At 40.4% G+C, this 24,668-nt stretch overlaps 1 protein-coding gene across 3 annotated transcripts in view; it reads left to right on the plus strand.

Annotated features, from left to right (window-relative positions):
• The window catches only part of LOC103040366 (peripheral-type benzodiazepine receptor-associated protein 1), a 186,633-nt gene that overhangs the window by 85,161 nt on the left and 76,804 nt on the right, over nucleotides 1-24,668 (plus strand). For all 3 annotated transcript variants that reach the window (XM_022665817.2, XM_022665818.2, XM_049466266.1), the window contains exons 4-7: nucleotides 11,416-11,523; nucleotides 12,682-12,810; nucleotides 16,125-16,301; nucleotides 19,595-19,756. In XM_022665817.2, the coding sequence (XP_022521538.2) occupies nucleotides 11,416-11,523; nucleotides 12,682-12,810; nucleotides 16,125-16,301; nucleotides 19,595-19,756 (576 nt within the window). The remainder of the gene's footprint in view (nucleotides 1-11,415; nucleotides 11,524-12,681; nucleotides 12,811-16,124; nucleotides 16,302-19,594; nucleotides 19,757-24,668) is intronic.

The raw sequence follows: 24,668 nt of genomic DNA on the forward strand, positions 1-24,668 counted from the left end.
GAAAGAGAGAGGGGAGAAAGAGAGAAAGAGGGGGTTAAGGTACAACTGTTGTTGAGTGATAGTAATTAGTGTGAGAGCTGTGGGGATCTATTGAATAATTATTGAGTTTTTTGTGTGTAATATTCATACAGTGGTCAGATATATTTTGTTAGTTATAAAACGTGTTATTTTTCTGTCTTATTTAGGTGATGCAGAGACTTTTAATAATTTACACAACCTTGTTTAATCTTTTAGGCCAGCTGTACCTGTCAAATAGCTTTCTCCTTCTCTCCCCCTCTCCCCCTCTCTCTCTTCCCCCTCCCTCTCTCCCTCTCTCTTGTAGCATTATGTAAAGGCATACTGACTTTTTTTTATATATATAATTTATTTCTGCTATTGGCCACTAAACCACTCCTTATACATATGAACTCCCCCTATCCCCCTATCCCCGAGTTAGACTCCGCCTCTTTTCAATGGGCTTGGAGGAAAGCACTGCATTCCCAGCTCTACCAGACGTCTGTGCTGACCTGCATTACCTTGAGAGTGATGTAGAGAGAGAGCGCGCCATCTTCCTACCCAGAGAGAGCATGACCAACTGTGCTCTCTCTCTCTCAGACTCCGGCTGCTGATGGCAAAGCAGCATGATCCAGGATTGGAACTGGTGATCCTCGGATCATAGTGGCAGCACCTTAGTCTGCTGGATCTTTTCTTTTCTTCTTCACCCACCTGGTGTTGGGGCATCACCAATGATAAGTGGGTTGAGTAATTGGCTGTGTAAATTAAGAAAGAAAATGGGAAAATAAGTTAGAAATTAAATAAAAAAGAACTTAATATTATTCAGGTACTTGTTCATGAACACTGACCAAGTATACATACTCTATAAAATACTGTTGAGGCCAGTCAAAATAATTGAGTCTCAATGCAGTATGAATCATATTTAGAGCATCCTCCTGCAGGTATGTCTAGTAGGAAGCAGCAGGTGTTGGAGTGTATCCCACACGTTTAGTCTTTGTTTGTGTGTGTGTGTGGGTGTTGTGTGTGTTTTGTTTTTGGGTAATGCAGTGTGTGTGCACTCATCTGCTCTTCATTAGTGAGATGTTGTTGGGGAACAGGCTTCAGCTCGGGTAACTCACTCTAACATTTTCCCTGCTGAAACCTCCAGATCCACGGGATGCTCTGTAATGTGCTCCATTGCCATGGGAACCGTCTCCAGTCTAGGCGCCTCCCGGTCTTCAATTATCTCTGTTTGTATCTGTTCTGATTGGAGAGAGAGGGAGGGGGATGGAGTTTGGGCAGGGGAATGATAAAAGTCTTTCCATATCATCAACATATTTCTCTTATAGCTCAGAAACAGCAAGTGATTCATTCTGCTTAGCAGCGCCAGACTCTAGATAGATCGCCTCACGGCTGCTACTTTTTAAGTGCCAGAGTCTGCAGAAGAGGAGAGCAAAAGTGGGGTGAGATGAAGTAAAAACAGGGGAGGAGAGCTGGTATGTTTTTGTTAGAGTTGCCTAAACCAAAAATATGCCATAATACGCTATGCTAAGGTATGTCCTTTCTATGCGAGCAGTTGTAGTGCCATAAACCAGATTCATTTTAAGGCAAAATAAAATGTACTTGCTAAACATATACTAAACTAAATTCTAAATGAATTTTTGAGAAAAATACTCCATCATCTGGAAAAAGTATGTTTATTCTAGTTTAAAGGTAATACACAAGAAAGATATGTCAGTATATATAATTTTTCTTTTGATAAAGGGTTTATCATGATAAGAAAAATGTATCTTTGTATCTGCAAAAAGGCAACTTTACAGGAAAAAAACATTTAAATGGAAGTCAGTGTAAAAAGATTTGATTTCAGTTTATTTTGAAGCATTGCCATTGGTCCATTCATCATGAAACAGAAAGTAAAGAACCACAGATGCACAGTATATCAAAAAGGTCAGGACAAAAAAACTGAGGAAAAAATGAAATACAAGGCTTTTGCATAATTACGAGAATTTGCATGTTACAGTAGCTCTGTGTTGAATAAAGGAATAAAAGAATAAATGTGCAATATACCGTTCTGGAAAAAAAAGTTCATGAAGTTTTAAGAGTTCAGAAATCATTATTTGGTGGAATAACCCTGGTTTTAAATCACAGTTATTTTAGTCATGCATCTTGGCATGTTCTCCTCCACCAGTCTTACACACTGCTTTTGGATAACTTTATGTCAGTTCAGTTTGGTTTGATGGCTTGTGATCGTCCGTCTTCCTCTTGATTATATTCCAGAGGTTTTTAATTTGGTAAAATCAAAGAAACTCATCCTTTTTAAGTGATATTATTATTATTATTATTATTATTTTTGTTTTATGTTTTTAGTTTCTCCACCGTTTGAAAATCTACTGTGTACAATCCTCTGTACTAATGAATAGATCAGTGAAAATGCTATAAAATACTTATTAAAGCTATTATTTCACATTGACTTAAGAACATTTAAAATTAGGAACATTGGTTAAATGGCTAAGGCTGGCCCTGTGTCCCCATAAGCTATCTTTCTGCCTGAAAAGATGTTGAGAGCATAAGTTCTTGTGTGGTGTGTGTGTGTGTGTGTGTGTGTGTGGTGTGTGTGTGTGTGTTTAAGACCTGAGATAATCCAGCTACCTGGTGTGTATTTGCATATGTGAGTCAGAGGCGTTAGTAGAGTTGATGGAAAGCGTGTTGGGGCAGAAAGCAGAGATTTTTACACTGTGTCAGGCTCTGGATATTGAGGCGGAGTGTGTGTTGGTGCTGGAGGCAGTGTGTTAGTGTTGACTGTGACTGATGGCCCCCTGATGGCTGAAGGACAAAGTGTGTTTCCCCTCTTGTGTCATTAAGAAGCTGTGCGCTGGGTAAAGGAGCGTTCATGGGGATTAATGGAAGATGCTGTGTGATTGAGGTAGGTGTGTGTGTGTGTGTGTGTGTGTGTGTGCTTTGTGAGCTATTGTAAGGCCTGTTTCCAATAACAATTGGATAAAAAATAGTATTTTATATCTGTAATTTCTTTACCCCCCCTAAAAACCGAATCTACAGAATAAGCATATTTCTGGTTGTTCAGAAGCGTGCATTTAAACTGGGGTTTCCCATTAACCAGCCACTCGACCGTGTGCATCTGTGTGTGTCTTACATCAGCTTTCCTGTGGACCAAATTAAATCTGTGTGTAATGGAATATGCAAATGCCCAGTCTAGATCTGCGGCCCGCTAACGACCTCATCATCTGCCCCCGTCTGGAGCAGCGAACGCCAAAAACCAGACGCCCTTTCGTCCTTGGGTGCATAAGCTCACCTAAACACCACCACCTTCTTCCCAGCGGCCATACACCATCCAATAACTTCACAACATCATAAATCATAGCTGTTAAAAAGGGCTGTAGTGATTTATTGATTAAACTCTATTTAATATGAAAACTGATTAACATTTAGCTTCTAATGAATTGATTAGAAGCTAAATGAACAATGATTAGTTGAAAAATTGCCTGATGAGCGTTTTGTTCAGTTCTTGTGCTTCTCACTCTTAAAGTGTCATTTGTGCTATGAGACACCCCTGAAGAACACGCTTTACACATGCATTTCTGGACAAGCTGAGAGATACAGAACCCCTAAAGACATGCAGACACACTTTACTCTTTACACATGCATTTCTGGACAAGCTGAGAGATTTAGAATCTATAAAGGACACTTTTACACCTGCATTTCTGGACAAGCTGAGAGATTTAGAATCTATAAAGGACACTTTTACACCTGCATTTCTGGACAAGCTGAGAGATTTAGAATCTATAAAGGACACTTTTACACCTGCATTTCTGGACAAACTGAGAGATTTAGAATCTGTAAAGGACATTTTTACACGTACATTTCTGGACAAGCTGTGAAATACACAACTCCTAAAGGACAGACACACTTTACTCTTTACACATACATGTATGGACAAGCTGAGAGATTTTGAATCTATTAAGGACACATTTACACATGCATTTCTGGACAAGCTGAGAGATACAGAACCACTAAAGACACACAGATACACTTCACTTTTTACACATGCATTTCTGGACAAGCTGAGACATACAGAACCCGTATAGAACAGACATTTTACTCTTTACACTATACACATGCATTTTTGGATAAGCTGACACATACTGAACTCCTTAAGGACAGACAAACTTTACTCTTTACACATGCATTTCTGGACAAGCTGAGAGATACAGAACCACCCACTGCACTTTCCACTGTGGGTGGTAATGCCTTCTATGGCATATTCTCGGTACACATGTGAAACTGTGGATGTTAAATGTCCATGCAACATCAGAAATGAAATTTCTATTGAGTGATTTATTTAAATATAGCTGTTCCATGAACGTTTTCGTATCATAGTATAGTATAGTGTAGCGTAGTGTAGTATAGTGTAGTATAGTAGCAGGCCTAATTTCTTATGTTTTCAGGACATTGTGTTTAGCGAATAATTTGTACAGATTAATGTTCTGGACTGAAGGTTCCGCCCCGTCTCTTTTGACCCAGACTCTCTTGATTACATATGGACTCACATGAGTGATGGAGGACTCCCTGTGTTTTGCATCTATCAAGCTAAACGCTCATCTGCTGCTGATGGGCAGACCCCCGTCTGGCTCCAGTATACAAACCTATTTACACTGATCTGGGAGCAGCTTACCCAGCATACTGTTATATCAGCATGCAGCAGAATAAATGGCCGACCTGATCTCAGATCAGACCAGACTGGAGCAGCCCAGACAGGCAGACTGCCCAGAATTGGGTGCTCAGTAATGGACGCACATTCATCACATGTAAAGTGGCACAGCAGGACAGGGCTCATCAGTTCTGTCCCTCTGTATTGCTGGCTGCAGGCTCGGCTGGGTGTCTCACTGAGATATAAAAGTCACTTTTTTATATAAGCTAATGTATATTTCAGCTGAAGTTGGCATCTAATTTGCTGGCATCTTATCAGAACATTCTTTTACACATTGAATGCTAGAGCTGTTACAGTGTGATGCCAGCATAGAACTGCTGAAAAGTAACTTTATTTCAGTTATTCAGTTCAAAATATGAAACTCATATATTGTATAGATTTGTATTGTATGAGACCAATTGGTACTTTTGGCAGTTTACTTGGGCATTGTGCCAAGTCCTGCTGAAAAATGAAATCTGCATCTCCATAAAAGTTGTCACCATCACTGATCATCAGTAAATTTTACATTTCATTTGTAAATCAAGGGAGCTTGAGGTCTAGTGTGAAGTTTCTACAATCAGTGATGGTTTGGAGAGACGTGTCATCTGCTGGTGTTGATCCACTGTGTTTTATTATCAAGTCTAAAGTCAGTGCAGTTTTGTTTTCCCACAAAATCTTACAGAACTTCATGCTTCCCTCTGCTGACATATTTTATGTCAATGCGGATTTCATTTTCCAGCAGGACTTGGCACACTGCCCACACTGCTAAAAGTATCAGTTGGTCTTATATATAATTTTCTAATTTTCTGAGACACTGATTTTTGGGTTTTCATTGTCTGTAAGCCAAAATCATCAACAATAAAATAAATAAATGCTTAAAATAGACCACTCTGTGTGTAATACATCTATATAATAAATGAGTTTCACATTTTGAACTGAATTACTGAAATAAAGTAATTTTTCAATGCTGTTCAAATTTTTTGAGATGCACTGGTAGTTGAATCTAGTCTGTCTAATCTATTTTTTTTTGGTGGCTCATGAGTTCACCAGGTGTTTGTTGGCTTATAACAGTACTGGCAGTTAGTGTTCTCCTCCAAGCGTGTTTAGCTGGTCTTTGCATTGCACTTTTTAGCAGCGTTTCAGATTTATTGTTCTGATTGGATGAAAAAAGTAATAATTTTCTCATGTTTTATGCATATGATATGTCGCAATATATTGTGATAAATGATGAAAAAATAAATATAATATATAGTATTTTATGAAAGTTAAATATTTAATCATAAATAATCTGCTGTAAAAATGTTGTATTGCTTTTTTTAATATCTAGCCCTAGTTTCCCTTTTAAAGCAGCACTTAAGTGAAAATTTAGCTTTTACTGCCTTTAAAGTTTTTCAGTTTTCTTTCACTTTTAGAAACAGTTATAATATTTCATCATGCTTTGTAATCACGCATTTGCATTAAACTGCAATCATGCTAATCATGGCAGAATGTGAGCCCTGTGTGAGTTTGATTGCACAGCAGTGAGGATGCCAGTCCACATGTTGTGTCTGCTGATGCCGCTCGGCTGGCGCTGTGCCCGGCGGGCTGCGGGCTGTGGGCTGCCCCAGTTGGCTGCTGGAAGGCAGGAAGGCTGAAGGCTGGGGCTGTTTGATGCTCGGCCTTGGCTGCAGACTGAACAGGCGGCGCAGCTGTGGGCGCTGTCTCAGGCTGGTGGTTTAGAGTGAAAGAGGAGAATGCAGGTGGTTCTAATGAGTAGTGAAGAGGCCTGGCACACAGATACTCAAGGACATCTGACTGATTAGAGGCCAGTGTGTAATTCTGCATGCAGTCAGTAGAATTGTGCTTGGCTTTGTTGTGGGTTGTTGGAGGCAAGTGAGGTGCTACAGAGTATTCTTCAGCAAAATCGATACGACTATTTATCAAAACTAAAATCTACTTCCAGGAAAAAGAACATTTGCAGGTGTTGCTATTTCTAATTGTAGCTAATTCTGGCCTTAATGCTTCAGTAAATGTAAATTGTATATTACTGAATATCTAATATCTTAAGAAAGCATACCTGTCAGTAAAGTGCTGTTAAAGTGTCTGATTAACTGCAATTAACAGAAAAAAATAATTGTTACTGACATTATTGATTATAAGGAATGTATGCATTGACTGGACCCTAGTAGAATTGCATCTATGCAATATAATGCAATATAATGCTTTGCATTTTGAAAGCTGTACTAACAGTGTTATTAATATTTAATAATAAATATGGTAATATTGAATATTTATGTAGTTTTAGAAATCATTTTCTAAAGGAATCCTTGTATGGTCTACTGATTTACACTACAAGGGCCTGGTACTATACTACATAGTGCTATAATTATATTTTCTATATTTATATACAGCTCTAGAAATAAGAGACCACTTTAAAACGATATGTTTCTTTGATTTTTTTTTTCCAAATTGAAAACCTCTGTAATATAATCAAGAGGAAGATGGATGATCACAAGCCATCAAACCAAACTGAACTGCTTGAATTTTTGCACAGGAGTGGCATAAAGTTATCCAAAAGCAGTGTGTAAGACTGGTGGAGGAGAACATGCCAAAATGCATGCAAACTGTGATTAAAAACCATGGTTATTCCACCAAATATTGATTTCTGAACTTTTAAAACTTTATAAATATGATTTTGTTTTTTTTCTTTGCATCATTTGAGGTCTGAAAGCTCTGCTTCTTTTTTGTTATTTCGGCCATTTCTCATTTTCTGCAAATAAATGCTCTAAATTATAATGTTTTATTTGGAATTTGGGATAAATGTTGTCCATAGTTTATAGAATAAAACAACAATGTTCATTTTACTTAAACATATACATATAAATAGTAAAATCAGAGAAACTGATGATTCAGAAACTGAAGTGGTCTCTTACTATTTTTCCAGAGCTGTATTTACTATATTTCTGTATTTACAAATCTGTCTATATATATATTTTCTTCTTGTTGCGTGCTTAGAATTATGAAGTGTTATTTTTGTATGTTTTGTCTGTCGAATCCCAGGATCTAATGGGGATCCAGATAAGCAACTAACAATAAACTAGAGCCCTATTTTATCGATCTTTAGACGAGCAAATCGACCTGAATAGACACCTTATTTCGAGACCAACATGCCCATCGATGTAGATATATTCACTAGCACTGTTGATATTTAAACGAGGCAGGCTCAAGGGGTGAAAATAGACTGCTGGTGGGGTGTAAGATAGCAATGAGCTGCAGGGTGTAAGATAGGGTCCCTGGTGTTAAACAGAGTGTGCTGTTAAAGCCCTGGGGTGCTGCGGTGTAATGAACAGTGTGTGGCGGGCTGTGAGCACATTCTCCATTCTGTTTCTCTGCTGGATGTAGAGGGCGAGGGTATCCCCCCGGTCCAGCTGGCAGCAGTCCGTCAGTAACCGCATGCATTCAGCATGAGTCTGGATGCAGAGTGTCAGTGATGTGCTGATTTCAAAGCTGCCATCCCCAGCTCTGTCCAGCTGGCCAACGCTGGAGATAACAAGCACCACACAGCCTCTCCTCGGGGGCAGAGGGGGTGAGCAGGATGTGAAGGGCTAACAGAAGTGGAGGTTGTTGGATTGATAACATAGACAGACAGAGTGACCCTGGGGCTTAGATTTGGTTTGGCGTGTGGTCTGAAGTGTGGACTGGAGAGTTTGATTTTAAGCATTTCCCCCAAAAAGCTACTAAAACCTTACATTTAGATCAGTATCTCTCAATCCTGCTCCTGGCACCTACCTTTCTGCTTATTTAAAGGAGAAATCCAATGTGAAATTAACTTTTGGTGTAGTAAAACATGATAAAGAGTACAAACTTTTGTTGAACAGACCACCACCGCTGTCCCGCAGCTTTCTGAGATCTAGCAATTTTGTGCAGTTTCTCCAGACATGCTTTAGAATGGATAATATGGGGCGTATTTTTACCTCTGCAGATAAATCATTTTTTAACCTGTTATCCAGGCTCAAAGTAGATCCATTCCACCTCATTGGTAGAATCCAGAGAGCCCTGACATTTAAAACAAGGCATTTAGAACTTTAAAAGTGCAAAAGAAGCTTATTAACACTGTTTACATCCTGTAGCGTAACTTAATCTCCAGGCGCCCAGAGATTAGGTCACGTTACGGGTTGTAAACAGTGTTTTTAATAAGCTTCTTTTGTGTTCCAGCATGTATATATGTGCAGTGTGAAGCTGCTTTAACATTGTGTTTGAAAGCACAGCATTCCTGCATTCAGTGTTTTCAATGGGACCTGCAGCGCAGATGTGCACATATTAAACAGAGTGCCGCGGCTACGAGTAGTGAACACAGCACAGACCACATGTGTAAACAGCAAGGAGCAGAGACAGCGTTTGTTCATAGCTGTGGTAATTAGTGTCATCTAGCTAATATATCAGATTAAACTGTGCTTTATCAGCAGTTTAGCTCAAATAAAATGAGAATATTTGATCACTGGGTCGGATCGAGACCGGATCAGTGTTCTACTAGATCAGTGAACTACTCCAGAAGTTATTTGGGACCTGGCTAAGGCCAGCTATTTTGATCTGCACCTGAGTGCGATTACAGTTTTCACACCTGCTCAATTGAACCGCATTAACCTCCTAGGACCTGGCATCCATATGTGTTGACATCCCATTTTGGTTTGTCTAGATTTTGCTCTACAAGGGCCTGGTGTCCTCTTATGAGACCATTATACTGTCACCTAGTGGTGGCAGAAGAGTTTAACACATTACAGAATTTTGTTCAGAAATTTAAATTAACATTAAATACAGTAAATGTTTGTTTTTTACTTCATGTCTCCGTGTTGAAGCAGGACTTCAAATGAGCCATCGCTCAAAAGGGCACAATTGTTGTTTTTACTTTTGTTTTGCATTCAGGCAAAAAATACTGCTGTGTTCAGGCACAAAATACATGGTTTGCACATGATTGCTTATTGTGTGTTACTTAATTACCAATCAGGTGCCAATTACCAAAGAGAAATACAAAATGCATGCCATTCAGGTTGGGGTCTTAGGAGGTTAAGGGTACAAGCAAAGTCGTTTTAACCAAACCAAATAGTGCTCTTGTGAAAACTCTCTTAGCTACAGATTCATCAAGTATCAGGCAGATCAGTGGAGCCACTTTGAATACCACTAACTGACACAAGTATAAATCTACATTAATTGTGGAGAGGACACAGACAAGTGAATGGTGATAGTGGTGCTTTTGAGGCACCTTGATTAGATGAGTTCATCCAGGTTTAAGGGTTTTTTATTTCATTCAAACTCAGTCATAATTTAAAAATACAGTTTTCATTTGTTTGTTAGCATGAGTTTTTCCTTGTATACAGAGATAAGATTGCTTTCTCTCTCTCTCTCTCTCTCTCTCTCTCTCTCTCTCTCTCTCTCTCTCTCTTTCTCTCCTGGTCTGTGTGTTGTGACGTGAGCTGACAGTATAATACACTGCTCTGTTTTCACTGGGCTAATTTAGCTGTTCCAATAAAAGCCTGTATTTAGCTGTCACCCCTCAGAGGAAGTGAGCAGCGGGAAGCGTTGTAGTGTCTGACAGTAGAGGAGAGCTGCTGTGTGTGTGCCTGAGTGCACCAGGGTTCCCGCAGGTCCTTAAAAAGCCTTAAAATGTCTTAAATTAAACTCTGGGTATAAAATTTTAGACAGTGAGTTTAATGCCAGTGGGAAAGCACATGCTAAATTTAGTGGTCACATACTAACATACTAACGTTAGCAGCAAGTTAGCTAACATATTAATGTTAGCAGCAAGCTAGCTAACGTACTCATGTTAGCAGCTAGCTAGCTTACATACTAACGTTAGCAGCTAGCTAGCATACATATTAATGTTAGCAGCAAGTTAGCTAATATTAATGTTGGCAGCGAGCTAGCTAACATGCAAACGTTAGCTGCGAGCAAGCTAACATACTAACGTTAGCAGAGAATTAGCTAGCTACGTTACCAAGGAGAGAACTAAGGTTAGCGGAGAGCTAGCTAACATAGTAACATTAGTGGCAAGCTAGCTAACATAATGTTAGCAGCAGGTTGGCTAACATATTAACGTTAGCAGCGAGCTAGCTAATATACTAATGTTAGCAGCTAGCTAGCTAACATATTAACGTTAGCAGCCAGTTAGCTAACATATTAATGTTAGGAGCAAGCTAGCTAACATGCGAACGCTAGCGGCGAGCTAACTAACATACTAACGTTAGCAGCGAGCTATCTAACATGCGAACGTTAGCTAGCTAACATACTAACGTTAGCAGAGAGTTAGCTAGCTACCTTACCGGGGAGAAAACTAGGCTTAGCGGAGAGCTAGCTAACATAGTAATGTTAGCAACGAGTTAGCTATCTACGTTACCGGGGAGAAAACATAGGTTAGAGGAATGCTAGCTAACATAATAACGTAAGCGGCGAGCTAGCAACATTACCGGGTAAAGAACTAAGGTTAGCAGCAAGCTAGCTAACATAGTAATGTTAGCGGCGAGTTATTTACATTAAGTTTTGATTTTCAATACAACTAATTATTTTCTACCAAAGAAAAAAAAAGGTCTTAAAAAGCATTAAATTTGATGTGTGTGTGTGTGTGTGTGTGTATGTGTGTGATGGGAATAGTGCATCTAAATCCATAGAATTACTTTCTCATATGTAAAAGAATGCTGTAAAGCTGTATTGTGGTTGTGAGCTGAATGATCCGTTATGAACATGAGCGTTTCTTTCTGCTGCAGAACGGCACGGATTACGACTTCCTGGTGCGGCAGAACTCTGAGCTTCTGAGGGCGCTGGAGGATCTGGAGAAGACATGTTCCACACTCAGAGAGGAGAACATACTTCTGGTAAGAGCTTAAATATTTACTAGAGAAAGATTATATCTGTCCAGTATCATTTATTTTACTTTAATCCTGGATATATGAAGATATATGCTATATATTAGGATCATGACATTCTGGATCATTGACTTCTGTTACAAATCTGATAAAATTCTTGTATTTTTTAAAAGCTCAGTTAGGGGTGCCATGTTATATTGTATGCAATAATAAAATGTAAGTTTTATTATTCATTTTGTAGGGAATTGTTTATTTTTTTTATTTTAGTGTTTTGTCGTATCGCCAAGGGTAACATTATCACAAAAACACCATGAAATATAGTGCTATTTTTTTTGTGCTATTATTTTTATTATTGATTTTTGGTGTAAATTTATTGGCGGTTTTATATGTAATCAAAAAAAGTGACATGTATTGATGTAGTGCTTTTTGTAACTGATGTCTTGCGGAAGACAAAAGGCAAATCATCGTCATTGTCGCAGATCCCTCAAATAAGGTGTTGTCTGTCCAGATTATCCACATGGTTCAGGACCCATGTGAACAACTGGTTAAAGGCCAAAGTTTAACCATAGCAATGCAGAATATCCTTTAACAGATTACTTCTAATTACTTCTTGTAAAAATTCCATCAATTTTAATGCAGAGCTGCAGTGAAAACATACAGACTGAGCAGCTTTTTTTACATGAACGGATGTGTAGATTAAAAGCCACAAAGCAACACATTGGCCAAAAAGGCCTTGTCAAAATAAAAGTCAAAACATGTTGAAATTAAATTTGAGGTGTTTTGAGCCGATGCCACTACTATGATCCAAAGATCACCGCTTCAAATCCCAGATCAAGCTTCTTGCAATCAGGAGCAGCCAGATTCTGAGCGAGCATGACTGGCCATGCTCACTTAGGTGTGGGATGATGGCGTTTCCAACACATATCACTTCTAGCACAGTGGTGGTCAGAACAGGCATCTGTTAGCTGTCCAAGCTAAAGGAGCTATGCCATCCTCTGAGCCACCATCTGGAGAATCTTCTGCAGCAACATCCATATATATAAGCCTGAGGGGAAAGTCTGTCCCTGTATCTGCCTAAACAATAGAAGATTGTTTTTTATCTGTTTTGATTTTATTATTTCTCTCTCTCCCTCTCTCTCTCTCACCCTCTCTCTCTCTTTCTCTCAGCGTAAGAGCAGTTGTCCTGAGACGGAGGAGAAGGTGAAGAGGCTGAGGAGGAAGAACACTGAGCTGGCGGTCATCGCTAAGCGCCTGGAGGACAGGGCACGGAAGCTGCAGGAGGCTAACCTTAAAGTGGTACGTCCCATATGTTCCTCAAAACAGTTTATTAAAATGTTTCCCTGACCGGACATGAAATTCAACCATAGACATGTCTCTTCAAACCATCACTGATCATCAGTAAATTCTACATTTCATTTGTAAACCAAGGGAGCAGAGTCTGGAGGAAGAGTGGAGAGACACACAGTCCAAGCTGCTTGAGGTCTAGTGTGAAGTTTCTACAATCAGTGATGGTTTGGAGAGACATTTATTCTATAAACTACAGACAAAATTTCTTCCAAATTCCAAATACGAATATTGTAATTTAGAGCATTTATTTGCAGAAATTGAGAAATGGCTGAAATAACAAAAAAAGATGCAGAGCTTTCAGACCTCAAATAATGCAAAGAAAACAAATTCATATTCATTAAGATTTACAAGTTCCGAAATCAGTATTTGGTGGAACAACCCTGGTTTTTAATCACAGTTTTCATGCATCTTGGCATCATGTTCTCCTCCACCAGTCTTACACACTGCTTTTGGATAACTTTATGCCTTTACTCCTGGTGCAAAAATTTAAGCAGTTCAGCTTGGTTTGATGGCTTGTGATCATCCATCTTCCTCTTGATTATATTCCAGATGTTTTAAATTAAGTAAAATCAAAGAAACTCATCATTTTTAAGTGGACTCTTATTTTTCTTGTATTCCAGAGCTGTATTATGGAAGGATTTTTGTCCTTGATCAATAAACAAGCTAGTCTAATGTTTTTGCCTTTATATGTTTGATTTGTTTCTAATTATCTATTTTTGTGGACCTTTTGAGTTTTGTTTTATCAGGAAAAAACACTTTTCTATTTAATTTAGATAATAAGATAATTGTTAGGCCATTTCAGTGTTTTCTTCACTTTCATTTTGAGGTTTTTCAAGCTCTTTTCAGAGCATGTTAAACTTGTTTCCCTGCTTTAATGGGCTCTATTAAACACACAGCAGCTCTCACTTACTTAACAGCTCTAGTCAGTCCATTATTTGGCTTGTTCTGGGAGTTGCTACACTGTTTCCAGCACAGAGATTCCCAGAGGAGCTGTCCCTGCCGTTCTCTAATGAACAGGACTGAGCTCTTCTGAATAGCACCCTTTGTTTCCAAATTGGAGTCCAGTCCTGCACACACAGTACACAGGGTAACCCCTGCTCGTTATTGGTCCGTTAATGAAGCCTGTCAGTGTGAGCATTGTTGATGAGTGTGTTGGGTTGTGGGAAGGCTGAGGGTTTGCTGGATGTCTGCTCTTGTTTAATACAGCCTTTGATTTCTGTGAGCAAACCTGATTATATAATAGTGTGTGAAGCTCGCCGCGGGTGTTCAGTATAGATTTAAAGAGGACATGACACTTCTTTAAGTGTGTGTTTGTGTGTGTGTTTGTGTGTGTGTGTGTGTGTGTGTGTGGGGAGAGAGAGAGAGAGAGAGAGATAACGAGTGGAGGAGGAGTGAAATGTTCCACCACTTACTCTATACAAAGGGGTGGATGAGTGAGAGACGGACAGATAAAAAAGAGAAGATACGGGAGATGAGCTATGTGCTCTACCTCCCAAGGGGTGTGTGTGTGTGTGTGTGTTTGTGAGAAAGTGTTTGTGTGTGTGTGTGTGTGTGTGTGTGTCACTCGAAACTCTTAAGGTGGAATCACTTAAATAGTTAAGTTAACCACCCTAATTTTGTATATGGACAAAAATGATTGGCACACCTGCTCATTCATTGTTTCTTCCTAAATTAAAGTTATTAAAAAGAGTTTCGCCTTCTTTTGTTGGAGTAACTGTTTCTACTGCCAAGTGAAGGATTTCTATTACATTTTATAGCATTGCTGAATTCAGCAACTAGTTTTACTGTGTATTCTACATTGGAGTGTGTAGTGTTTCTGTGTGCGTCTGTCTGTCTATGTGTCTGTGTGTGCTTGTCTGTGTCTCTGTGTCTGTCTCTGCGTGTGTGTCTGTCTGTCTGTCTGTCTGTGTGTCTATGTTTGTCTGTGTGTGTGTGTGTGTGTGTGTGCATGTCTGTGTTTGTGCGTCTGTGCATGTGTCTGTATATCTGTGCCTGTGTGTGTGTGTGTGTGCGTGTGTGTGTGTCTTGGTCTGTGTCTTTGTGTGTGTCTGTGTGTTTCTGTGTGTTTCTGTGTGTGTCTGTGTGTTTCTGTGTGTGTCTGTGTGTGTGTTTTTTTGTGTGAATGTGTTTGTCTGTGTCAGTGTCAGTGTGTGTGTGTGCGTGTGGGTGTGTGTCTGTGTGTTTCTGTGTGTGTCTGTGTGTTTCTGTGTGTGTCTGTGTGTTTCTGTGTTTGTCTGTGTGTGTGTTTTTTGTGTGCATGTGTTTGTCTGTGTCAGTGTCAGTGTGTGTGTGTTTGTTTGTGAGTGTCTCTGTGTTTCTGTTCTTGTGTGTGTGTGTGTGTTTGTTTGTGTGTGTGTGTTTGTGTGTGTGTGTGTGTGTGTGTGGTGTAACTGTATTCCATAAAACCACCTGCGTTGCCACCTGTCTGCTCACTGGTGGCCCTGGCCATTGACTGGCTGCTACTGTACAGCACCTGTTACACTCCCGTACACACAGTGTCTGCTACAGCCAACACACACACACACACACACACACACACACACAGACTTAAATGCCAAATTAGCTTGATTGGCACTCTTTCGGCAGCAGTACACAGACTCTGTTGCTCTCTCTTTCTCTTTTTTTTTCTTATTTGTCTTATTTTATATCTCTATCATTTTTAACACTATTTCTGTCTAACTCTTTTCTCTTTCCACCCCGTTTAACATTTTTAACATCTGTCTCTTCTATCTTTTTTCTATCTCAGTTTTTTCTCTCGCTTTCTGTCTGACCCATTTTTTCCTGTTCTATTTTCTGCCAGTATTTTTTTGCTTTTTTATATATATAAAACATGCCTATGTGGGGTACTGTGTATGCAGGTATCCAAACTGAGTTCCATGTTTCATGAGTTCTATGCAGGCCTAACATATGGATGTCACTGATGGGCCCTGTCAATCAACAGTGCCCACAATTAGATAAAACATGAATGAGCTGATTCAGTTTTGAATTTGGTATCAATGTTTATAAATGGGTCTGGGCTGTTATGGGATATACTGTTCGGTGGGCTGTAATGATGGGGCCGATTTGTGAAGCCCATTTGGATGCAGTAATGCCACATGTACACACCCATTCAGAGCCACCTGGAACCCACCTTGCCCACATTTCATTCATGTGAGCACCACATGAGTATATGCTGTCTCTCTCTCCCTTTCTCTCTTTCTTTCTCTCTCTCTCTCTCTCTCTCTTTTCTGACTCTCTCTCTCTGTTTCTCTGCTCCTCTGCAGGTGAATGCTCCTCTCCCGGTGAAGCCGGGTGCAGTAGAGCAGTATAAGCGGGCGTTTGCAAGGCAGCGGGCAAGAGATCTGGCTCAGCATGCAGACACACTCCTCTCCAAAGACAAAGAAATCGCCGCCCTGCAGCAGGAGTGCCGGAGACTGGAGGCCAGGACAGGACTGGGAAAGGTACAACACACACACACACACACACACGCGTGCACACACAGATCCTGCAGTTATGCTGCTTACTGTCTGTGATTGCTAGACACAGCTTTAATTATTATATTTGGTGTGATTAATAAGATGTTTAATTGGTAAGGAAATAAAGTGATTAATTGTCTGTCAGCATCTGCTGTCATGCCTTACTAATAGGTCTCCTTTCATTGGCCTGACTTTATGCTTTATGCTGGTTTATGCTTTGTCTGCCCCCTGGTGGACAGTGTTGGTTCTACATATCCACTGTAATGAAGCACTGAATCAGTATTTAGACACTGTGCTTATTTGTCTAGTTTTGAACTGTAAACAGTTTTGGTACAGAGATAAATGACAAAAAATAATAAAGCTGAGTGTCTGAGCATCAACATTAAACATACATACAAGCTAAATAAAAAAAACAGTACTTTATTAGTTCCTATGAGTATGAAAGCTCTCCTAAAACAATCCAGTATGCACCGTTAGCTATATGTAGCTGCACATTCATGCATTCATATATACTGACATCATAGAAATCACATGACAGGAATTTGTAGATTAAAAGCCACATAATGTTGCACTGATCTGTGGGTGAGTGTGTAAAATGCATTGAATGTGTGAGAGACTCTTGTCTGTTCACACGGCCCATTCTAGCCAGACGCCTCCGGTCGTGATCCTTACCGTCCACTGCACTGTCCACTGTGGGTGGTAATGCCTTCTATGATGCATTCTATGATGACACTATCTGCACCCCCTATCAGACCTTATTCCAACTGCCATAATTCTCCATAATATCACCTTGTCCTAAACACACTAACAAACACACTGTATACAGCAGCAGTCAAAAGTTCGGGCACACCTTCTCATTCAATGTTATTATATTGTATTTTTTCCTACATTGTAAATAAATACTGAAGTGATACAGACTATGAAGGAACACATAAGTTATCATGTAGTAAATTAAAAGTGTTAAACAAACCAAAATACTCTGTAAAAGAAGCATTTAGATGCTCTTATCTGAAGTGCTGTTAACTTGCAGTTTCTGAGGCTGGTAACTCTGATAGACGTATCCTGTACAACAGAGAAAACTCTTGCTCTTCCTTTCCTGGTGGTAGTCCTGATGAGAGCCAATTTCATCATAATGTTTTTGATGGTCTATCAGCTGCACTTGAGGATACTTTCAAAGGTATTCATTTTGAATAGGTATTCAGTTGAATAGTTTTGCTATAATCTGTATTAGAACATTACTCAAATATTCACTATTCACTGTATACCTGTAACTCTACCTCTTCACTACTTTACAACTGATGCTCTCAAACACATTAAGAGACAAAAAGTTTGAGTAATTAACTCTTGATGAGTTCAGCACAGCTGTTAACTGAAAGCCTGAGTTTCAGGAGATTCTACCTCATAAAGCTGACTGAGAAAATCCAGCCAAGATGTGCAAAACTAATGTCATCTAAGCATGAGGTGCTACTTTGAGGAATCTAAAATATAAATCATATTTTGGTTTGTTTAACACTTTTCTCTTTATTACAAAATTCCATATGTTATGCTTCATATTTTAGATAAATTAATGAGTATTAATCTATAGTGCTGATAGTGTGTCCAAACTTTTCACTGCTACTGTGTGCCTGTATGGGTGTTTCTAAACTTCCGTCCCAGGTTACACTTCATGATCACCTGCTGTACACTGAGCGTGATTATTAGTGCTGCAGATCTGCTGGTCCACTGGCTCTGCAGGAATGTCCTTGAATTATGCTCCACAGACTCTGCATGACTCATCGCTTTCTTTACCAGCTCAGACCGGAGACTAATGACGTGGCTGTGAGAGAGAAATAGAGAGAGAGAGAGCAAAGAGAGAGAGATCTGGCCACTAGATGGCAAGAAAGGTTATTATCTTGTCCTGCAGCAGCACACTCGCCCGTTAAGGCAGAACTTATTGTTCCAGAGAAGCACGTTCCAGAACACAGGCTTGGCACTTCTAGATATATTATACAGATTATATATTATACTGTCTTTGTCTTTCTTAGCTCAATAGTCTGTGAAGGTTTTCTTACTTTTACATATCACAAATGCACAAAATTACAGTATTCTTGTTACAATAAGTCATATTAAAAGTTTTATGTTTTTTTTGTTTAGTTTTTTTACATTTCTTGTAAAGTTCAAATATTATTTATCTGTGCAGTAATTGTTTTACTCAGTAAAACACTACTAGTGCATCTCAAAAAATTAGAATATCATTGAAAAGTTTATTTCAGAAATTCAGTTCAAAATGTAAAACACATATACTATATAGATGTATTAAACACAGAGTGTGTATCTATTTTAAGCATTTATTTATTTTATTGTTGATGATTATGGCTTACAGTCAATGAAAACCCAAAAATCAGTGTCTCAGAAAATTAAATAATTTTGTGTAAGACCAATTGGTACTTTTGGCAGTGTGGGCAGTATGCCAATCCTGCTGGAAAATGAAATCTGCGCTATGATATAACACAGTGGACACCAGCATCAGATGACGTGTCTCTCCAAACCATCACTGATTGTGGAAACTTCACACTAGACTTCAAGCAGCTTGAACTGTGTCTCTCTCCACTCTTCCTCTTTCCTCTACTCTCTCTCTCTCTCCCTCTCTCAATCTCCCTCTTGTGAGGTTGTGAGGTGTTGTCTTGTGGCTGAAGTTGAACACTTATCACCGTGCTCGTGTCAAGGCAATGTGAATTATGGGAGTTAAGAGTGAGGCCTGATATTGGGAACCAGATAGATGGGACTTTCCTTTCTGGAGATTTTTCTGCATCTGTTCCAAAATGATGTTTTTTTTTACAGTAAAAACTCTGTTATTGTTGACGGACATGGTTTCAGCTTAGGTGTTTTCAGTGCTTTTCTGCTTTCAGAACACATATCTGAGTGCTGATCAAATCTGTAACCTAGGGGCGATTCTAAGATCAGAGCCTTTGGGGTGCTCAGCACCTAATGAGAGCAGTTTTTTAGGTTTTATTTTAAAATATGTGTACATTTTGATGTCATTTTAAAAATCTTAACAGTTAAAGTGAAAAAAAATAGGACACATACATACTGATGTATATTCAGTGTTTACTAAAATATTAAGAATTTATCTGCTTATGTCAATATTTTAAACAGTTTGTTTAAAAGATAACACAAAACGCATGCCTTTTTCCTCCTTATTTCTAAGGGTGCTGGGACTCAATGTTCCTAAACAGGATTATACATGAACAGTGTTGAGTTCCAGCAGCAGCTGAGCTGATTCCCTCTCATTTGTGCAGGGTGTTCCTGGGCTGGCGGGAGCAGGAGAGTTCGAGCGGCTGCTGAAAGAGTCTCAGAAGGAGGTTCTGCGTCTGCAGAGGCAGCTCTCGGTCAGCTCAGCTCGAGAACAGGCAGCTCCAGCAGAAACAGCTCCAGAGGAAGACGTGCAGGAAGATGACCGGGTAAGAGCACTGCCTCACTCCACTGCGCCCTCCTGTGGTGCATTACTGCAGTGCTTTAATTCACTGTTGGACCAAAGTGACAAGATCTGAAACCAAGCTTAGTGGCCCTGTACTTTTAAAAGTACATATATATGTTCAGTGTTCAGTGTAAAAGTACATATATATGTTCAGTACCATGAAATAACCACGTTTTAGGATTTCTAGTTCTAGCCAGTTATCTTCTAGAGCTTAGATCAGGCCCAAAAAAATCCAGCCTGTCCCAGCCCAAGCCAAGCACTTTCTGCCCGAGCCTGATTTTTTTTTTTTAGCAAGAACTGAGCTATTTAAACATTTTTGGGCTGTTTGAATGCGTGTAGTCTGTTAAGAATAATGTTAATTAACACTGCAACGTTGAAGAAGACCTATTATTTAAGAAAAATGTTTATTAAGAACGATGCAAGTCATATGCGGACAAGTGAAGGAGCTCACGTGTGCGTGAGACCCACAGCTTTGTGAATATAACATTCTAACTTGTGCAACTTCTATTTGTTTATTAATAAATCAGTTTGTTACTTTGTTATATTGTGATTATCACGCCATAGCTTTATATTAAATAATAATATTATTTAAAAAAACAGACGCCTACGTCAAAGACTATTGTCTTGGGCGCCGAGTGGTCCAGCGGTCTAAGGCGCTGCCACTATGAGCAGGAGGTCGCAGGTTCGAACCCCAGCTCATGCAGCTTTGCCATCAAGCTGCCAGCGTCAGAGGGAGCAAAATTGGCCCTGCTCCCTCCGGGTGGGTAGATGGCGCTCTCTCCCCACATCACTCCTAGGGTGATGTCTGCAGCACAGGGCGTCTGTGAGCTGATGTTCCGGAGCCAAGCCGCTGTGCTTTCCTCCAAGCGCGCTGGCTGCTCGGCAATGCTGCATCAGCAGCAGCTCGAAAAGAAGCGGTGGCTGGCTTCACATGTATCGGAGGAAGCATGTGTTAGTCTTCACCCTCCTGGTGTGTTGGGGCATCACTAGTGATAGGGGGAGTCCTAATGAGTGGGTTGGGTAATTGGCCGTGTAAATTGGGGAGAAAAATGGGAAAAAATTAGAAATAAAATTATAAAAAAAAAAAAAGACTATTGTCTTGAGCTCGATCTAACCCACCCGGTTCCGGGTGATAATAATAAGTATCACAATCAAATTTCTTATAGTGTGAGGGTTTGTAAAGTATGTATGTTTTATCATACCAACTAGTTCCCAGCTAAATTATTTAAATTATTATATTTTTATATATATAAGCCCAGTACAAGTTTAAGGCTTGCTGATCTTATAATTCTGTGTTCAGCTCCAGCACAGTCAGGATGTGAGCATTGCTCAACTCGTTCTGAGCTGTAGGTGTTAAACAGCAGCTGTCAGACAGGGTAATGGGATGGGTGTGTGGTGGTTGTGCTCTAACCTCCAGCGTCTTAACACTGCAGTAACCGCTGCACACGCAGCCGCCTGCGCTCAGTTTGACTGAACTCATAATGCGATCATTACTCTGCAGTTTTGCTGTAAACCTCGGGGTCACGCACCATACGGAGCAGCGCCGAGCAAAGCTGAGGGCTCGGGTCATCTACTGGGCTTAGGACAGATATGAACTGTGTCTGTGTGTGTGTGTGTGTGTGTGTGTGTGTGTGTGTGTGTGTGTGTGTGTGTGTGTGTGTGTGTGTGTGTTAATATGGGGTTTTGGTCCAGTGGGGTTTTGCGGGGCTTAGTGTGTGTTTACACTGGCATAAATGCTGTTTGCTGCTCTTACATAATGGACTACACCATCATCTGCCACACTGCCTAATGAGCTGACTCCCAGCCATGAACTTAAGCTGGGTTAAAAGAGAGAGAGAGAGAGAGAGAGAGAGAGAGTGAGAGACAGAGAGCATGTGAGAGGTAGAGAGAGAGAGATGGAGAGTGAAAGAGGTAGAGAGAAAAAGTAAGAGATGGTAGAGAGAAAAAGAGCAAGAGGGAGAGGGATAGAGAGGGAGAGTGAGAGCGGTAGAGAGAAGTTGAGAGAGGTAGAAAGACAAAGTTAGAGAGTAAGAGCGGTAGAGAAAGATTGAGAGAGAGAGGTAGAGAGAGGTAGAAAGCGAGAGAGAGAGAGAGAGGTAGAGAGAGGTTGAGAGAGGTAGAGAGTAAGAGAGGTAGAGAAAAAGAGCAAGAGGGAGAGTGAGAGACGTATAGAGAGAGGGGGGAGCATGAGAGGCCGAGAGAGAGGGGGGGAGAGTAAGAGAGGTGGAGATGGAGAGTGAAAAAGGTAGAAAGAGTGAGAGAGGTAGAGAGACAGCAAGACACTGAGTGACACACTTACTTAATCACAAACACTATATATAAACAAACACTATAGACAAAACTATTGGGACACCGGCTCATTTATTGTGCCTTCTGAAATCAAGGGTATTAAGAAGAGCAGTATTCTGTTTTTGTTGGAGTAACTGTCTCTACTGTCCAAGAAAGGCTTGGAAAATGAAGTGTAATGGGATGGAGTGCTACAGACTAGTAGCTCTCCAGCCCAGAGGGTTGTTGAACCCAATTGCAGAACAGTTGATCTCAAAGCCCAAGAAACCCAAGAAAAAAGGGGGAAAAAAACACATTTGAAACCATATGAAAGGCTATATGAAACCAACACAGTGCCATATTAATCAGCCCATTCGAAAAAAGTTGCAGTAAATGTTTGTTTGTTACTAGCACTGACTGCCAGGCAGGTTGCTAACATAAACATCACCCTTTTTTATTTTGCTAACCTACCTGCAGCTAAATTATACCAATTTACAATTTGTAAATGTATCACTTCTCATGATTGCGGAAGTTACATATTTTGCTAGTAGCAGCTAGAAGGAGGCATCCCTTTGAGACGGATTCTGATAACAGTATGATAAAAATGTTGTCCTACGTTCCTGCATTAACCATCACAGAATTTAAAGCGGGCTCTCACACAGTTTGTCATTGCATTTAATTCATAACTAGTCATTGTCTGGGGGCCCCTAGACAATTGATAGGTTTGCTTGCCTTGTTGCAACGGGGCTGAACTGAGGATGAGGTGTGGAAGTAGTAGTGCCTTCCCTGGACAGTAGAGACAGTTACTCCAACAGGATAAACAGGATAAGCTCCTATTTATTTAAAAAAAAAAAATACTTTTGCACATATAGTGTTATACAGCTATACATACTTACATCTTGATGTAAGTTTCACTTGGTATATTTCCTAACTGTCTCACTAAAGCCTGCATAAGAATGAAAGCACTGGTAATCTGGTCACACACACATGCGCACACAAACACACACACACACACGGTCATGCTCGCTAGGAAAGGCACCATGTTGTGTGTACTTTAATCCCCTATGCCCACAGAATGGTACAGTCCAGTAATCCCCTGGCTGTTCCAGTGGTAGTGGTGAGAGGGTTTTGGATGGCAGGTGTAGCACTCTAGCCCTAACCAAACCCCAGACCCAAGAGCAGCTATCACACAGGGCCTCAGCTTTACCACACAGGGCCTCAGGGGGACCGGACGGACGATTTGCAACAGCTGGCTGGAAAGGGGTAGGTCTGGTCTGAGTGTGTGTGTGTGTGTGTGTGTGTGTGTGTAAAGAGATTTGTACTGTCCATGCCGGTGCTTTGCCTGCAGTATGCAAGTATGCATGCAGCAAGTGTGCACAGCATAGCATAGCATAGCATACTTTGCCCTTAGACTAAGTGCATTAACTAACTAGCTAGCTAGCTACTGTACTGTATCAGTATGTAGCATGCTAGCATATTAGCATGTTAGCAAGTATAGCCTGTCCAGTGATGTAACATGCGCAAACGCTCCATGCATATGAGGATTGTCTGCGTGTGCATCTGTTCAGCTAGCACAGATTATGACACTTCCTCCACCGTCCTCCTCTGTCCCGTCCATTAACGCGCTCGTGTGTGTGGCTGTCTATGATTACAGTGCAGCCAACTCCTCCTCTCTAAGTGGATTTCCCCCTGCCAGGTCATATAGCTTCAAGGTTTTTCACTGTATGCACTCGGAAATCCCTAGTTTTACTCATCCGACGCTCTTCAGGCGCTTCCACAGGAAAGTTAGCAAAGCAAACTAGCAAGTCAGCCGGGGCCTAGCTTAAATAATGACTCCCAAAATCTGTGCTGTGTAACTGTCACACTGTGGGATTGAGCAGCTGTAGGGATTTTGCATAGCAAAGCAAGAAAGCGAAGTCAGCGCAGTGCATTATCACAACGGCAGTGTGTCGATATGCATTTAATAAACCGCAAGCAAGGAACGAGAAGATGCACGGCGGCCGGGCCAATCCATTAAGATGCTTTTAAAAGAAGTGATCCAGTTACCCGTTTCAGTAGTCCACAGGGATTACTGCAATGTGCTTATGGCAAACAGGGCCTGCTGCATCTGATCTACCGGCCTTGGCGCTGCACTAGCTAAACAGAATTACTTACCATAGTGCTGAAGCCTTGTTAGAGCAGGTGCTATACTGAGGATAGGGCTGTAGAACCCTCAGTTTTAGGCTTCAGATGTTTTATGCAGCAGCTGTACTTTGTTGAACAGACTGTTGAACAGGCAGTGAACAGTTCTGTAGCTTAGCTTTAGCAACATGCTATGTTTATGTGTAAATAAATCAGTTTCTGTGTGTTCAAGCACTGCTTTAAGTACAGATGAGGCCTGAATGTAATTTAGCCTAGCTTTAGCCAATGGGGTGTAGCGCTGGATGTCAGTGTTTTGGAGGATTGAGTGTTTGGAATATACAGCATAGCATGAAGCTAAAGGCAGGTCTTATGTAACATTGTATATAGAATGTACTAGTGCTGGGTGTTATGGCCAAAAATGCATACAAATGCATGACTGGGCTTTTATATAGGTTCTATAGGTTTGTGACTTACTCTACAGTTTGGAGTACATATAATGTAAAACACTA

The sequence above is a fragment of the Astyanax mexicanus genome, chromosome 1 (genome assembly GCF_023375975.1).
Source record: "Astyanax mexicanus isolate ESR-SI-001 chromosome 1, AstMex3_surface, whole genome shotgun sequence".
Classification (NCBI taxonomy): Eukaryota; Metazoa; Chordata; class Actinopteri; order Characiformes; family Acestrorhamphidae; genus Astyanax; species Astyanax mexicanus.